At 51.8% G+C, this 17413-nt stretch overlaps 1 protein-coding gene across 1 annotated transcript in view; it reads right to left on the bottom strand.

Annotated features, from left to right (window-relative positions):
* Positions 1–17413, bottom strand: part of LOC142245106 (lanosterol synthase-like) — a 116387-nt gene that overhangs the window by 60110 nt on the left and 38864 nt on the right. The window contains exon 11 of the mRNA XM_075317435.1: positions 4251–4278. Within this exon, the coding sequence (XP_075173550.1) occupies positions 4251–4278 (28 nt within the window). The remainder of the gene's footprint in view (positions 1–4250; positions 4279–17413) is intronic.

Genomic DNA, 17413 nt, shown 5'->3' with positions numbered 1-17413 from the left:
ACTAGTGGGGCCGCACGTATGTGCTGCTTACCGCCCGCTTAGCGCGGGTGTGTGGTCGCCAGAAACCCCTAGCCTGGGTCCCCCAGAGCCTGCGTCCGTTCTCCAGCCAGACTGCATGTGTATAATGGCTGCCGGCGTCCTGGGGAGCTGCAAGCCTGGGGGCGGGCCTAGGGCGTGCACAGAGAAAAAGCGCGAAGCCTGTGTCCTACTGTGCTCAGTGAGAGGGCTGGAGCATGTAAATCGTGCTCCAGCCCTCGGCGCTGCCGATTGAACAACGTCTCTCCCCTACCCTGATTGACAGGGTGGGGGGCGTTAACGAAGCGGAGCTAGGCCGCAGAAAAACCGGGGACTAAAGTTAGAAGCGCCGCCGCCGTAAAAGCGCGGTCGGCGCGTCCCCGGCGCACTACAAGTCGCAGCTGCGCCGCCGCTCCAGGGGCGGTCGGCGCGGCGATCCACACACATAAAGTCCCCCAGTAATCTGCGGGGACTATAAGCCCAGCGCACAGCGCTACAGTCCCCGGCGCACTAGCACACCCAGCAAGCCTGGGGTGTGCGTGGCCTGCCATACGGGGACACAGAGTACCTGAAAGTTGCAGGGCCTTGTCCCTGAACGGCACTCCCGCTCCACATCCAGCAGGTTCTATGGGTCTGTGGATGGAGCCCGGCCTCAGGGCTTGGTGGCCGGTAAGATCCCACTTCCTCAGAGCCCCCAAGGGGGATGGGGAAGGAAAACAGCATGTGGGCTCCAGCCTCCGTACCCGCAATGGGTACCTCAACCTTACAAACCACAAGTGGGGTAAGAAGGGAGCATGCTGGGGGCCCCATATGGGCCCTCTTTTCTTCCATCCGATATAGTCAGCAGCTACTGCTGACTAAACAGTGGAGCTATGCGTGGATGTCTGACCTCCTTCGCACAAAGCAGAAAACTGGTGAGCCAGTGATCCCACTGGGGGTGTATAGCCAGAAGGGGAGGGGCCTTACACTTTTTAGTGTAATTGCTTTGTGTGGCCTCCGGAGGCAGTGCTATACACCCAATCGTCTGGGTCTCCCAATGGAGCGCCGAAGAAAGAGAATTTTGTTACTTACCGTAAATTCTTTTTCTTATAGTTCCGTATTGGGAGACCCATACCATGGGTGATTAGCTTCTGCCTCCGGAGGACACACAAAGTACTACACTTAAAAGTGTAGCTCCTCCCTCTGAGCTTATACACCCCCTGGTAGCCAGTCCTAGCCAGTTTAGTGCAAAAGCTGAAGGAGAATAGCCACCCACAAGTAGAGTAAGAACGAGTAAGAACCGGAACAACCGGAGACTCTGTCCACGACAACAGCCGGTGATAACACATGGAACAAGAAAATTGGCAACAGGGAGGGAGCTGGGTCTCCCAATATGGAACTATAAGAAAAAGAATTTACGGTAAGTAACAAAATTCTCTTTTTCTTTATCGTTCCTTTGGGAGACCCATACCATGGGACGTTCCAAAGCTGTCCCTGGATGGGAATAAACAGAAAAACTAAGAAGTAGGCGGAGCCTAACTTCACAAGTGGGCGACAGCCGCCTGAAGGATGCGTCTGCCCAAGCTCGCATCTGCCGAAGCATGAGCATGCACTTGGTAGTGCTTCGAAAAGGTATGCAGGCTAGTCCAAGTGGCAGCCTGACAGACTTGTTGAGCCGTAGCCTGGTGCCTAAAAGCCCAAGAGGCACCGACAGCTCTGGTCGAGTGTGCTTTGATCCCCGGCGGGGGAGGCACCTGAGTACTCTGGTAGGCATCCGAAATGGTCGATCTAATCCAACGGGCCAAGGTCGGCTTAGAAGCAGAGAGACCCTTGCGCCGCCCTGTGGTTAGCACAAAAAGAGAGGTGCACCGCCTAAGCGCAGCGGTGCGAGACACATAAATCCGGAGAGCACGCACCAGATCTAGAGTATGCAGCGCTTTCTCAAAGCGATGAACAGGGGCCGGACAGAAGGAAGGCAAGGAAATATCCTGGTTAAGGTGGAAGGGAGAGACCAACTTAGGAAGAAAGTCCGGGGTCGGACGGAGAACTACCTTGTCTTGGTGAAAAACCAAAAAAGGTGACTCCGAGGAGAGCGCAGCCAAATCAGAGACTCTCCTGAGAGAAGTTATGGCAACTAGAAAGGCCACCTTTTGAGAAAGACGATACAAAGAAACCTCCCTAAGGGGCTCAAAAGGGGGTTTCTGCAATACCGTGAGGACCAAGTTAAGGTCCCAGGGATCCAAGGGCCGCCGATAAGGCGGAATGATGTGAGACGCACCTTGCATGAAGGTGCGGACCTGAGCCAGCCGGGCAAGACGCCGCTGGAACAGCACTGATAGAGCTGAGACTTGTCCCTTGAGAGAGTTGAGGGACAGTCCTAGCTGCAGACCGGACTGTAAAAAAGACAGAAGGGTCGGCAACGAGAATGGCCAAGGAGAATGGCCGGAAGAGCGACACCAGGACAGGAAAATTTTCCAAGTCCTGTGATAGATCTTGACAGAGGAAGACTTATGGGCCCGAGTCATAGTGGAGATGACTTCAGGAGGAATAACAGAAGCCGTCAAAATCCAGGACTCAAGAGCCACGCCGTCAATTTGAGTGCCGCAGAATTCGGGCGGAAAAACGGACCTTGCGAGAGCAGGTCTGGACGGTCCGGAAGATGCCACGGCATCTCCACGGACAGTTGGAGCAGGTCCGGATACCAAGCTCGCCTGGGCCAGTCCGATGCAATGAGGATGACTCGACGGCCCTCTATTCTGATCTTGCGCAGGACTCGGGGCAAGAGAGCTAGAGGGGGAAACACGTAGGACAGACGAAACTGGGACCAGTCTTGAACCAGAGCGTCCGCGGCGAAGGCCTTAGGATCGTTGGAGCGAGCCACGTAAACCGGAACCTTGTTGTTGTGACGGGGTGCCATTAGGTCCACGTCCGGAGTGCCCCACTTGCGGCAGATTGACTGAAACACTGCCGGGTGCAGGGACCACTCGCCACCGTCCACGGATTGACGGCTGAGATAATCTGCCTCCCAGTTTTCTACGCCAGGGATGTGGACTGCGGATATGGTGGACTTGGAGAAAAGCCAGAAAAGTTAAAACAATCACATACAGCATACTCTCCCCTTACAATAAAGAACCGGGACCACCAACATAAACGTCTCAGGTACTTAGCTGCTGAGACGCAGAGCCATGTCCCTGGGGATGAGTGCTCCGGTCCAACAGAATCCTCAAGGGGCTGTCGATGGAGACTCCTGCCAGGCAGGGAGACCGTGCTGGCTCCCACTTCAAGCCAGAGCCCAGAAGGGATGGTGAAGGAGCGCGGCATGTAAGGCTGCAGCCTTGTAAATCAACCTTAACAACACCGCCGACACAGTGGGGTGAGAAGGGACATGCCGGGGGTCCAGACATGGACCCGCTTTTCTTTAAACTCTTTCCAAAAGTCAAACAAATCAGATGAGAATGCATGTGTGGATGTATGCCTCCTGACACAAAGCAATAAACTGGCTAGGACTGGCTACCAGGGGGTGTATAAGCTCAGAGGGAGGAGCTACACTTTTAAGTGTAGTACTTTGTGTGTCCTCCGGAGGCAGAAGCTAAACACCCATGGTATGGGTCTCCCAAAGGAACGATAAAGAAAATAGTTATATATTTAATACAAATATGTATTTTGTGTATGATTTTAATCAATATATTTATTATCATTTTTTCCTGTTTTTTTCATAATGTTTGAATGTTTAAACTTTATTTAGTAGTGTCTTTGTATTGAAAACGCATCTATAATAATAATAATAATTTATTCATTTATATAGTGCTATTGATTCCACAGCGCTTTACATACATTGGCAACACTGTCCCCATTGGGGCTCACAATCTAAGGTCCCTAACTGTATGTTTTTGGAGTGTGGGAGGAAACCGGAGACCCGGAGGAAACCCACGCAAACACGGGGAGAACATACAAACTCCTTGCAGATAGTGTCCTTGGTGGGAATTGAACCCAGGACCCCAGCGCTGCAAGACTGCAGTGCTAACCACTGAGCCACCGTGCAGCATCTGACTTTAAGCAATGAAAAAGCATGTAAACCGCGCTAAAACACAGTTAAAACGCGGTAAAAATGCACGAGTACTTATCGTGTTTTTGTGGTCAAAACCAACTTTGGCAAAAACCATTTCTGCCAGAGGATGCGTTTAGAACTGCAACTACCTCGACGAAAAATGCGGACATAGCCTTAAGTTCCAACATTAAAAAGACATCAAATTTACCTGCATTTTCATCCCATCTAATCCCAGCCTGCAAGAAAGTAATTGTGTAAGAAAAAATGTAGAAAGAAAGTAAACTTCAATTACATGCAACAGCATAAAAAAATAACATCTGCAATTGTGACGTTGTATAGTACCTGCAAAGACTTTTCTTTCAAAGCTCAGCTTTACGCTAAATGCACACGCTGAAGTTTTTGTTGCATTTTTGATGCTTTTTTTGGTGCAGTTTTGTTGTCAGAAACTTCCAACTTTTGACTTCTCAGCAAAGTCTATGAGAATTCAGATTTGCTGTGCGCGCGTTGCAGTTTTTTTGTCTAGAGTTTATTTGTCACAAACTTGTGACAAAAAAATTGCAGCATGTTCTATCTTTTTGCGTTTTTTTGGCTTGCTTCTACTGAAAAAACGCATCAAAAATCGCATGGTCAAAAAACATCAAAAATGCACTTAGGCCCTGTGCGCACACTGCGTTTTTTGCTGCGGATTTGCTGCGGGTTTTGCTGCAGAAAAGGAGCGTTTTTTGTTCATAAAGTTCATGCAGTCCTTCCCCAGCAAAATCTATGAGAAATCCAAAATGCTGTGCGCACATTTCCCCTACAGGTTTTGCTGCAGAATTTCTGCAGCAAAAATAAGCAGCATGTCACTTCTTTTCCACAGGTACCTGCGGTTTTCCCCTGTGTTTTGACATTGATAATGGTTAAAAACCGCAGGGAGAAAACTATGGCAAAACCGTAACAAACCGCAGAATGGTAAAACCGCATGCAGATTTTGGGTGCGTTTTTTTTGCCGCAGGTGCGGAATTCTGCCAGAGGGAGCATATTTTGCTGAAGAAACACATCTACCTAGTTTGCACAGACCCTAAAAACACAGCATCATAAGGGCTTGTTCGCACGTACATGCTGAATATTCTGCAGCGATTTGGCAGTGCATGTGAGCTTTAAATCGCTGCAGAAACACTGCGTAATGGATGCAGTGTTTCAGCAGAATAAATGCCGATTTCATGCGCTCGGGATGCTGCCGCCACCATAGACAGAGTGGGAGCTACATCCAAAGCGCACAAAATAATTGACATGCTGCTTTTTTCAACGCACGGATTTGGGTCAAAATTTTGACACTCAAATCGCTGTGTTCTAAAAAGCAACGTGCACACGGATTATGCATAATCTTCATAGATTGTGCTGGGAACGCAAGACGCATGCAGTTACGCTGCAGTTCTATATGCAGCGTAAATGCATGAAATTACGCAATGTGCGCACAAGCCCTTACAAGCATATTTTTTACAAATCTGGGACAAGGTGCAGTTTTGTTGTGGCAACAAAACTGCAGTGCGCGCATGTAGCCTAAGGCTATGTGCGCACTTTCCTTTTTACCTGCTTTTTACCTGCTTTTTACCTGCTTTTTCAACTGCAGCGTTTAATGCCAAAATGGTTGTGTTCTGCTTTTCAAGCAAAGTCTATGGGAATTTGGTTTTCTTGTCCGCACTATGCTGTTCAAACTGCAGCCTTTTTGTTGCAGAACTTTGGTCAAAAAGCTTTGCAGTGCAAAACCCAAATGGCAAAAACAATTGTCATGTTTTTGTTTTTGCCATTTGGGTTTTGCACTGCAAAGCTGAGTTTTTGACCAAAGTTCTGCAACAAAAAAGAGAATTTTGTTACTTACCGTAAATTCTTTTTCTTATAGTTCCGACATGGGAGACCCAGACCATGGGTGTATAGCTTCTGCCTCCGGAGGACACACAAAGTACTACACTAAAAGTGTAGCTCCTCCCTCCGAGCATATACACCCCCCGGATGACAAATCCAACCAGTTTAGTGCAAAAGCTGAAGGAGGACATCCACCCATAAGTAGAGATAGAGTCAAACCCGGAATAACCGGAACCTCTGTCTACAACAACAGCCGGTGAAAAACACACGGAACAAGAAAGCTGCCAACAGGCAACAGGGAGGGTGCTGGGTCTCCCATGTCGGAACTATAAGAAAAAGAATTTACGGTAAGTAACAAAATTCTCTTTTTCTTCATCATTCCTTATGGGAGACCCAGACCATGGGACGTCTCAAAGCAGTCCATGGGTGGGAAATAAACAGAAACTGAGAAGTAGGCAAAACCTAACTTCACAAATGGGCGACAGCCGCCCGAAGGAGGCGTCTGCCCAAGCTCGAATCTGCCGAAGCATGAGCATGCACTTGGTAGTGCTTTAAAAAGGTGTGCAGACTAGACCAAGTGGCAGCCTGACAGACTTGCTGAGCCGTAGCCTGGTGCCTGAAGGCCCAAGAGGCACCGACAGCTCTGGTCGAGTGCGCCTTAATCCCCGGCGGGGGAGGCACCTGAGAACATTGGTAGGCATCGGATATGGCCGACCGAATCCAACGAGCTAGGGTCGGTTTAGAAGCCGAGAGACCCTTGCGCTGACCTGTGGTCAGCACAAAAAGAGAGGTGCACCGCCTAAGAACAGCGGTGCGTGACACATAGATCCGGAGCGTCGGCACCAAATCTAAAGCATGCAACGCTTTCTCAAAGCGATGCACAGGGGCCGAACAAAGGAAAGACAATGAAATGTCCTGGTTAAGGTGGAAAGGAGACACCACCTTAGGGAGAAAGTCCGGAGTCGGACGGAGAACCACCTTGTCTTGGTGAAAAAAAACAAAAAGGGTGACTCCGAAGAGAGCACAGTCAAATCAGAGACTCTCCTGAGAGAAATTATGGCCACCAGAAAGACCACTTTCTGTGAAAGACGAAACAACGAAACCTCCCTAAGAGGCTCAAAGGGGGGATTCTGTAAGGCCGTCAGGACCAGATTAAGGTCTCAGGGATCCAGAGGCCGCCGGTAAGGCGGAATGATGTGAGATGCGCCTTGCATGAAGGTGAGCACCTGGGCCAGCCGGGCGATACGCCGCTGGAACAACACTGACAGAGCCGAGACCTGTCCCTTGAGGGAATTGAGGGACAGTCCTAGCTGCAGACCGGACTGTAGAAAGGACAGGATGGTCGGCAAGGAAAACGGCCAAGGAGCATGGCCGGAAGAACGACACCAGGACAGGAAAATTCTCCAAGTCCTGTGGTAAATCCTGGCCAAGGAAGACTTCCGAGCCTGAGTCATAGTGAAGATGACCTCGGAAGGAATGCCTGAAGCCGTAAGGATCCAGGGCTCAAGAGCCACGCCGTCAATCTGAGAGCCGCAGAATTCTGGCGGAAAACGGACCCTGTGAGAGAAGGTCTGGGCGGTCCGGGAGATGCCACGGCACCTCTACGGACAGACGGAGCAGGTCTGGGAACCAAGCTCGCCTGGGCCAGTCTGGGGCGATGAGTACGACCCGACGGCCCTCCATTCTGATCTTGCGCAGGACTCTGGGCAAGAGAGCTAGAGGGGGAAACACGTAGGCCAGACGGAACTGGGACCAGTCCTGAACCAGCACGTCCGCCGCCAAGGCCTGAGGATCGTGGGAGCGAGCCACGTAAACCGGGACCTTGTTGTTGTGCCGGGATGCCATTAGATCCACTTCCGGAGTGCCCCACTTGCGGCAGATTGACCGGAACACTGCCGGATGCAGGGCCCACTCACCGCTGTCCACGGTTTGAGGCTGAGATAATCTGCCTCCCAGTTTTCTACGCCTGGGATGTGGACTGCGGATATGGTGGACTTGGAGTCCTCCGTCCACTGAAGGATGCGTTGAATTTTCAACAGGGCTAGGCGGCTGCGAGTCCCACCCTGGTGATTGATGTAGGCAACTGCTGTCGCGTTGTCTGACTGGACTCGAATGTGCTTGCCCGCCGACAGGTGGAGAAAAACTACGAGAGCTAGGAGTACAGCCCTGAATTCCAGCACATTGATCGAGAGGGCTGATTCGGACGGAGTCCAAGTGCCCTGTGCTCGGTGGTGGAGAAACACTGCTCCCCAGCCGGATAGACTGGCATCCGTGGTGAGAATCACCCAGGACGGGGCCAGAAAGGAGCGTCCCTGGGACAGAGAGAGGGGCCGAAGCCACCACTAAAGAGAGCTCCTGGTCTGTGGCGACAGAGCCACCAGCCTGTGCAAGGAAGAGGTCCGCTTGTCCCAACAGCGGAGAATGTCCAGCTGCAGGGGACGCAGATGGATCTGGCAAAGGGAACCGCTTCCATTGACGCCACCATCTGACCCAGCACCTGCATGAGGTGCCTGATGGAATGACGGCGGAGCCTCAGCAGAGAGCGAACAGCCAGATGAAGGGACTGCTGTTTGACTAAGGGCAGCTTCACAAGTGCCAGCAGAGTCTCGAATTGCATCCCTAGGCACGTAAGTTCCTGGGTCGGGGTCAGAGTGGACTTGCAAGCGTGGCGAGAGTGAGCGAGACACTCCGCTGAGAGTGAGCGAGACACTCCGCTGACAGTCTGCACTGGATGAAGCCTTGACTAGAAGGTCGTCCAGGTAAGGAACCACTACCAACCCCTGGAGGTGCAGAACCGCAACCACTGCTGCCATGACCTTGGTGAATACACGAGGGGCCGTGGCTAACCCGAAGGGGAGAGCCACGAATTGGAAATGTTCCTCTCTGATTACGAAACGTAGCCAACGCTGGTGTGAAACTGCGATTGGCACATGCAGATAGACATCTCTGATGTCGATGGATGCTAAGAAATCTCCTTCGGTCATTGACTGATCGCAGAGATTCCATGCAAAAATGCCACACCTGAACATGCTTGTTGAGAAGCTTGAGATCCAGGTCGGAAAGCACCGTCCTTTTCGGGGACTAGGAAGAGATTTGAGTAGAAATCTCAGAACCGTTCCCAGTCGGGAACTGGTACAATTACTCCATTGGCCTGCAAGAATGCCACGGCCTGTGAGAAGGCGGCGGCCTTGGAGCAGGGGGGAGTTGACCGAAAAAATCTGTTTGGCGGGCTGGATAGAATTCTATTCTGTAGCCGTGGGAGATGGTAACCCACACCCACTGATCGAAGACGTGTTGAAACCACACGTCGCCCAAGAGGGAAAGCCTGCCATTGACCAAGGACGTTACTGGCGCGGCCAGACAATCAAGAGGAGGCTGCCTTGGTGGCAGCAGCTCCTGCGGACTTCTGAGGACGCGGCTTCATGCGCCAGTTGGTTTACGGACCTTGACTGAGTTAGTGGACGAGGCCGAGGGCTTAGAGGACGACCAGTTAGAGGAACGAAAAGAACGAACCTCGACTGGTTCCTGCCCTGGACAGGTTTCCTGGGTTTGTGGCATGGAAGTACTCTTCCTGCCAAAAGCTTCCTTAATAATTTCATCCAGTTGTTCACCGAATAGACTGGTCCCAGCAAAAGGGAGTCCAGCAAGGAACTTCTTAAGAAGCATCTGCCTTCCACTCTCGAAGCCACAGGAGCCTGCGGATAGCGAGGGAAGTAGCCGAGGCCACCGCAGTGCGGTGAGAAGCCTCTAGCATGGCAGACATGGCATAGGATGAAAGGACTGAAGCCTGGAAGTTAAGGCAACCATTTCGGGCATAAAGTCCCTGGTGAGGGAATGCATCTCCTCCAGAGAAGCAGAGATGGCTTTGAGAGCCCGCACTGCTGCAAAGGATGGGGAGAACGAGGCCCCTGCCGCCTCATATATAGATTTGGCCAGAAGGACAACCTGGCGGGCAGTGGGAGCCTTAGAGAGGTTCCGTCAGCCACTGATACAACTATCCGGGCTGAAAGTCTAGACACCGGAGGGTCCACCCTTGGTGAATGAGCCCACTCCTTGACCACCACTGGTGGAAGGGGGAAACAGTAATCAGAACCACGCTGTGGGAAGCGTCTGTCAGGACAGGCTCTGGGCTTGGTCACAGTGGGCTGACAAACTGGAGTGGTTAAGGAACACACTCCTTGTTCTCTTAAGGTATACTGATGCCTTTCTGCCAGAGGGGAATGCACCCCTGATACAGGCGGATTGAGGTCCAGTACAAATATAATGGACGCAATCAAATCATTAGCATCTGCGTCACCTTCGGACAGATCAATGGGGTACATGCAGTAGCGTCCGAGCCCCTAGTAAAGGCATTCTCCTCATCCTGCGAGTCAGCTCGTGAATCAGAGCCGCGGGACGAGGAAGGAAGGGGGACCCTGCGTCTCCATTTTAGGAGGACGGGGTCTGGGAGCAGATGAAGAATCCTCTGTGAGCTTTGCTGAGCGAGCCGTAGCAGCAGAAGCGCCCTGAGAAGGGGGCTGATGCATGCTCAGCAGTGTCCGGGACAGCTGTCCCCTGGAGAGAGGGATTCTACCCAAACCGGGGGTTCAGCCACCGGAGCCGGAGCAGCTGGAGGGACCACTGATGTGGTTATGTGCTCGGTACAGGCAGTACGAGTCTACATGCAGTGCATAATAAGAACAGCCTTGCAGCCTTGCTCTGATGTGAGACATGCTGCAGAAGTGGGGGCTCTGTCCAGAATGACCCCCAGCAGAGTATATAAACAGTATATAAGCAGCTGCACAACCGGAGGTTGTGGCTTGCCAGACCGTTTAACATAGGGACATCTCTGTGCCCTCCAGATCCCCCAGCCCAGGCCCCCATTTGTCACAATGTGGATGCAGACATTGAGAACGCTGAGAAAATGGCGCCGGAGCGAGGAGAGGGGGCGGGGCCTACTCTGAGAGCTGGATCCGGAGGGCAAATGAGGTATACAGGGGAGGGAATCCTTCCTCAGTGAGGAGTGTCCCTTCACTGTGCTAAACAGCCGCTGGGCGGAGCCGCACTGTCCCTCTGCATGACTGACATGCAGGGGCAGTGAAATCGAAACTAGGCCTCAGGCGAAGCCGGGGCCTAGATTTAAACATGCGGCCAGCGTGCAGGCACCATCGGCGCGGTTCTCCAGTGAAAACTGGAGTACCGGCCGGAAATGTTAACACAGTCATATAACACACTCTCCCCAATATATAAAGTACAAGGGACCCCTGGAAAGACCACTATTTGTGGTAATAACGTCTCAGCACTTAGCTTGTGAGACGCAGGTGCCAGGTCCCTGAGGGGTGAGCGCTCCGTCCGGCAGGATCCTGAAAGGGCTGCGGATGGAGACCGGTCTCCTGCAAAGCAGTGAGAACCGTGATGGCTCCCACTTCAAGCCAGAGCCTCAGGGGATGGTGAAGGAGCGCGGCATGTGAAGGCTCCAGCCTTGTAAAATCAACCTTAACAGCACCGCCGACACAGTGGGGTGAGAAGGGACATGCCGGGAGTCCAGATTGGACCCGCTTTTCTTCCAAATCTTTGAAATCAAAAATCAAAAATCAAAATTCAGAGAATGCATGTGTGTGTGTGATCCTCCTGAACACAAAGCATTGAACTGGTTGGATTTGTCATCCGGGGGGTGTATATGCTCGGAGGGAGGAGCTACACTTTTAGTGTAGTACTTTGTGTGTCCTCCGGAGGCAGAAGCTATACACCCATGGTCTAGGTCTCCCATAAGGAACAATGAAGAAAAGGCTGCAGTTTGAACTGCAAAGTGCGGACAAGAAACCCAAATTCCCACAGACTTTGCTTGAAAAGCAGACCACAACCATTTTGGCATTAAATGCTGCAGTTGAAAAAGCAGCAAAAAAACAGATAAAAAACAGGTAAAAAGCAAAGTGCGCACATAGCCTTAGGGTATGTCTGCACACTGCAGTTTTGTCATAACTGCAAAGAAGGGAATTTTGTTTACTTACCGTAAATTCCTTTTCTTCTAGCTCCAATTGGGAGACCCAGACAATTGGGTGTATAGCTATGCCTCCGGAGGCCACACAAAGTATTACACTAAAAGTGTAAAGCCCCTCCCCTTCTGCCTATACACCCCCCGTGCTCACGGGCTCCTCAGTTTTGGTGCAAAAGCAAGAAGGAGGAAAAAATTATAATTGGTTTAAAGTAACTTCAATCCGAAGGAATATCGGAGAACTGAAACTATTCAACATGAACAACATGTGTACACAAAAAACAGGGGCGGGTGCTGGGTCTCCCAATTGGAGCTAGAAGAAGAAGGGAATTTTGTTTACTTACCGTAAATTCCTTTTCTTCTAGCTCCAATTGGGAGACCCAGACAGTGGGTGTATAGCTACTGCCTCTGGAGGCCGCACAAAGAACTACACTTAAAAGTGTAAGGCCCCTCCCCTTCTGGCTATACACCCTCCCGTAGGAGTACGGATTCCTCAGTTTTAGTACCAAAGCAAGAAGGAGGAAAGCCAATAACAGTTTCAAAAACAAATTCAATCCGATAACAAGATCGGAGAACTTAAGAAACAACATGAACAACATGTGCACCCGAAAAACGAAACCCTAAGAACAAATAGGGCGGGTGCTGGGTCTCCCAATTGGAGCTAGAAGAAAAGGAATTTACGGTAAGTAAACAAAATTCCCTTCTTCTTTTTCGCTCCCAATTGGGAGACCCAGACAGTGGGACGTCCAAAAGCAGTCCCTGGGTGGGTAAAAAGATACCACATGAACGGGCTGTCAGACAGCCTCTTCCTACAGGTGGGCCACCGCCGCCTGAAGGACCTGTCTACCTAGGCTGGCATCTGCCGAAGCGTAGGTATGCACTTGATAGTGTTTGGTAAACGTGTGCAGACTCGACCAGGTAGCCGCCTGGCACACTTGCTGAGCCGTAGCCTGATGCCGCAATGCCCAGGACGCACCCACGGCTCTGGTAGAATGGGCCTTCAGTCCAGATGGAATCGGAAGCCCAGCAGAACGGTATGTGTGAAGAATTGGTTCCTTGATCCACCGCGCCAGGGTGGATTTGGAAGCTTGCGATCCCTTATGCTGACCAGCGACTAGGACAAAGAGCGCATCAGAACGGCGTAGAGACGCCGTGCGAGAAATGTAAATCCTGAGTGCTCTCACCAGGTCCAACAGATGTAAACCCTTTTCAAATTGGTGAACTGGATGCGGACACAAAGATGGCAAAGTGATATCCTGATTGAGATGAAAGGAAGAAACCACCTTGGGAGAAAACTCTGGAATTGGACGCAGTACTACCTTGTCTTGGTGAAACACCAGGAAGGGAGATTTGCAAGATAACGCCGCTAGCTCGGACACTCTTCGAAGAGACGTGACCGCCACAAGAAAAAACTACCTTTTGTGAAAGCCGAGAAAGGGAAACCTCTTTCAAAGGCTCGAAAGGCGGCTTCTGGAGAGCAATGAGAACCTTGTTCAGATCCCAGGGTTCCAATGGCCGTCTGTAAGGAGGAACGATATGAGAAACTCCTTGGAGAAACGTGCGTACTTTAGAAAGCCGTGCCAAGCGCTTCTGAAAGAATACGGATAGCGCGGAGACTTGACCCTTAAGAGAGCTAAGCGACAAACCTTTTTCCAACCCAGACTGCAGGAAGGAAAGAAAAATTGGCAATGCAAATGGCCAGGGAGAAAACCCTTGAGCCAAGCACCACGCTAAGAATATCTTCCACGTCCTGTGATAGATCTTAGCTGAGGATGGTTTTCTAGCCTGTCTCATTGTGGCAACAACTTCATGAGATAAACCTGAGGCCGCTAGGATCCAGGACTCAATGGCCACACAGTCAGGTTCAGGGCCGCAGAATTCAGATGGAAAAACGGCCCTTGAGACAGCAAATCTGGACGGTCTGGTAGTGTCCATGGTTGGCCTACCGTGAGATGCCACAGATCCGGGTACCACGACCTTCTTGGCCAATCTGGAGCGACGAGTATGGCTCGATGGCAGTCGGACCTGATTTTCCGGAGAACTCTGGGTAACAATGCTAGAGGTGGGAACACATAGGGGAGTCGGAATTGCGACCAATCCTGAACCAAGGCGTCTGCCGCCAGTGCTCGGTGATCGTGAGACCGTGCCATGAAAACTGGGACCTTGTTGTTGTGCCGTGACGCCATCAGATCGACGTCCGGCGTCCCCCAGCGGCAACAGATCTGCTGAAACACGTCCGGGTGAAGGGACCATTCTCCTGCGTCCATGCCCTGGCGACTGAGAAAGTCTGCTTCCCAGTTTTCCACGCCTGGGATGTGAACTGCGGATATGGTGGACGCTCTGCTTTCCACCCACGTCAAAATTCGCTGGACTTCTTGAAAAGCTTGGCGACTGCGTGTTCCCCCTTGGTGGTTGATGTACGCCACCGCCGTGGAATTGTCCGACTGAATCCGAATCTGCTTGCCTTCCAGCCATTGTTGGAAGGCTCGCAGGGCAAGATAGATTGCTCTGATTTCCAGAACATTGATCTGCAGGGTGGACTCTTCCTGAGTCCACGTCCCCTGAGCCCTGTGGTGGAGAAACACCGCTCCCCACCCTGATAGGCTCGCATCCGTCGTGACCACTGCCCAGGACGGGGGAAGGAACGACTTTCCCTGTGACAATGAGGTGGGGAGAAGCCACCAACGCAGAGAGTCCTTGGCAGTCTGAGAGAGGGAGACAGTCCTGTCGAGGGACGTCGATTTCCCATCCCATTGGCGTAGAATGTCCCATTGTAGAGGGCGCAGATGAAACTGCGCGAACGGGACTGCCTCCATTGCTGCTACCATCTTTCCTAGGAAATGCATGAGGCGCCTCAGTGAGTGCGACTGGCTCTGAAGGAGAGATTGCACTCCAGTCCGTAGCGAGCACTGCTTGTCCAGTGGAAGCTTCACTATCGCTGAGAGAGTATGAAACTCCATGCCAAGATAAGTCAGAGATTGGGTCGGGGTTAGATGAGACTTTGGAAAGTTGATAATCCACCCGAAACTCTGGAGAGTGTCTAGTGCCACCTTCAGACTGTGCTGGCATGCCTCTTGAGAGGGTGCCTTTATAAGCAGGTCGTCTAGATACGGGATGACCGAGTGACCCTGCGAGTGCAGAACAGCTACTACTGCTGCCATGACTTTGGTGAAGACCCGGGGGACTGTTGCCAGACCGAAAGGTAACGCTACGAACTGCAGGTGTTCGTCGTGTATGACGAAGCGTAGGAAACGCTGATGCTCTGGTGCAATCGGCACGTGGAGATACGCATCTTTGATATCTATTGATGCTAGAAAATCTCCTTGAGACATTGAGGCTATGACGGAGCGTAGGGATTCCATCCGGAACCTCCTGACTTTTACGTGTCTGTTGAGCAACTTTAGATCCAGGACGGGTCGATACGATCCGTCCTTTTTTGGGACCACAAACAGATTGGAGTAAAAACCGTGACCTTGTTCCTGAAGAGGGACGGAGGTCACCACTCCTTCCGCCTTTAGAGCGGCCACCGCCTGCAACAGAGCATCGGCTCGGTCTGGTGGTGGAGAAGTTCTGAAGAAACGAGTTGGCGGACGAGAACTGAACTCTATCCTGTACCCGTGAGACAGAATATCCCTCACCCAACGGTCTTTGACGCGTGACAGCCAAATGTCGCCAAAGTGGGAAAGCCTCCCACCGACCGCGGGTGTGGGAATCGGAGACTGCAAGTCAGGAGGACGCCGTCTTGGCAACGGTTCCTCCGGCTGTCCTTTTTGGGCGTGACTGAGACCTCCAAGAATCTGATCGTCTCTGGTCTTTTTGAGTCTTTTTTGACGAGGCGAATTGGGACCTGCCCGGTCCTCGAAAGGACCGATAACCAGACTGACCCTTCCTCTGTTGGGGTTTGTTTTGTCTGTGTTGCGGTAAGGATGAGTCCTTACCCTTGGAGTGTTTGATGATTTCATCCAAACGCTCTCCAAACAATCGGTCACGAGAAAAAGGCAAATTGGTTAAGCACTTCTTGGAATGAGAATCTGCTTTCCAATGTCTCAACCACAGGGCCCTACGCAAAACAACGGAGTTGGCTGACGCCACTGCCGTGCGGCTTGTAGCGTCAAGAACAGCATTAATCGCGTACGACGCGAATGCCGCCATTTGCGAGGTCAATGGTGCTACCTGCGGGGCAAATGCACGTGTGACTGAGTCGACTTGCGCAAGCCCGGCTGAGATAGCTTGGAGTGCCCATACGGCCGCAAAAGATGGCGCTAACGACGCTCCAATCGCTTCATAGATGGATTTCAGCCAGAGCTCCATCTGCCTGTCAGTGGCATCTTTAAGTGCCGCTCCATCTTCAACTGCAACCAAGGATCTAGCTGCAAGCCTGGAAATTGGAGGATCCACTTTTGGACACTGGGTCCAACCCTTGACCACCTCAGGGGGAAAAGGATAGCGTGTATCTTTAAGCCGTTTAGAAAAACGCCTTTCAGGATAAGCGTGGGGTTTCTGGATTGCGTCTCTAAAGTCAGCGTGGTCCAGAAAAGTGCTTAATGTACGCTTAGGGTATCTGAAATGGATTCTCTCGTGCTGCGAAGCTGACTCCTCTACAAGAGGAGCTGGTGGGGAAATATTTAACATCTTATTGATGTTAAATATAAGATCATTAACTATGGCGTCACCATCTGGTGTATCTAGATTGAGAGCGGTCCCAGGATCAGAATCCTGATCAGTTACGTCCGCCTCATCACCCATAGATTCATCTCGCTGGGATCCTGACCATTGAGATGAATGTGAAGGCCCGTCATAGCGAGCCCGCTTAGGCTGCCCGGGGCCATCGTCCGAGTCAGAGTCTTCACCCTGAGGTGTATGTGCCCGTCCCGGAGCTTGGAGGTAATTCAGCTGAGGGGGACCAGGGGGCAATGATTGCACAGTGTCCGTGGCCTGAAGTACAGGCCTAGCTCGCAATGTGTCAAGAATTTGTGACATAGTGAGAGACATTCTGTCAGCAAAAGCTGCAAACTCAGTTCCTGTCACCTGGACAGCATTCACAGGTGGTACACCCTGGGTCACGTCCAGCAGAGGTCCCGACTGTGCAAGCGCCGCAGGGGCCGAGCACTGCACACAATGGGGGTCCGTGGAGCCTGCCGGTAGAAAAGTCCCACCTGCGGTGCAGGAAGCATATAATGTCTGTGCCTTGGCACCCTTGCGTTTTACGGACGACATGCTGCTGGCTCTCTGCAATGTGAGAGAGTCTATAGCCAAAGGGCGACCAGCGCTATGCAATACAAAGTATTTGTAGAAACAAAATACTAAGAATACTACTGGCACAAGAGGGGGTGAGCCCTGAGGGCTGCTTACCGCCCGCTGAATAGCGGGTAAGTCCTTGTCTGGGTCTCCCCGGCTCCCCTCTGCAGCTCAGCGTGTCAGCAGGAATGGCTGCCGGCGTCTGTGGAGAGGGGCGGTCCGTGGGAGTTCCTAAACAAAAGTGCGGGAAACAGTGTCCCCTCTGTGCCGATTGTGAGGGCTGGAGTATGTAAAAAGCGACTCCAGCCCTCGGC

This window comes from Anomaloglossus baeobatrachus, chromosome 7 (assembly GCF_048569485.1).
Source record: "Anomaloglossus baeobatrachus isolate aAnoBae1 chromosome 7, aAnoBae1.hap1, whole genome shotgun sequence".
NCBI classification, from domain to species: domain Eukaryota; kingdom Metazoa; phylum Chordata; class Amphibia; order Anura; family Aromobatidae; genus Anomaloglossus; species Anomaloglossus baeobatrachus.
The sequence above is the reverse complement of the archived record's forward strand: the minus strand, read 5'-3'. Positions and strand labels throughout refer to the sequence as shown.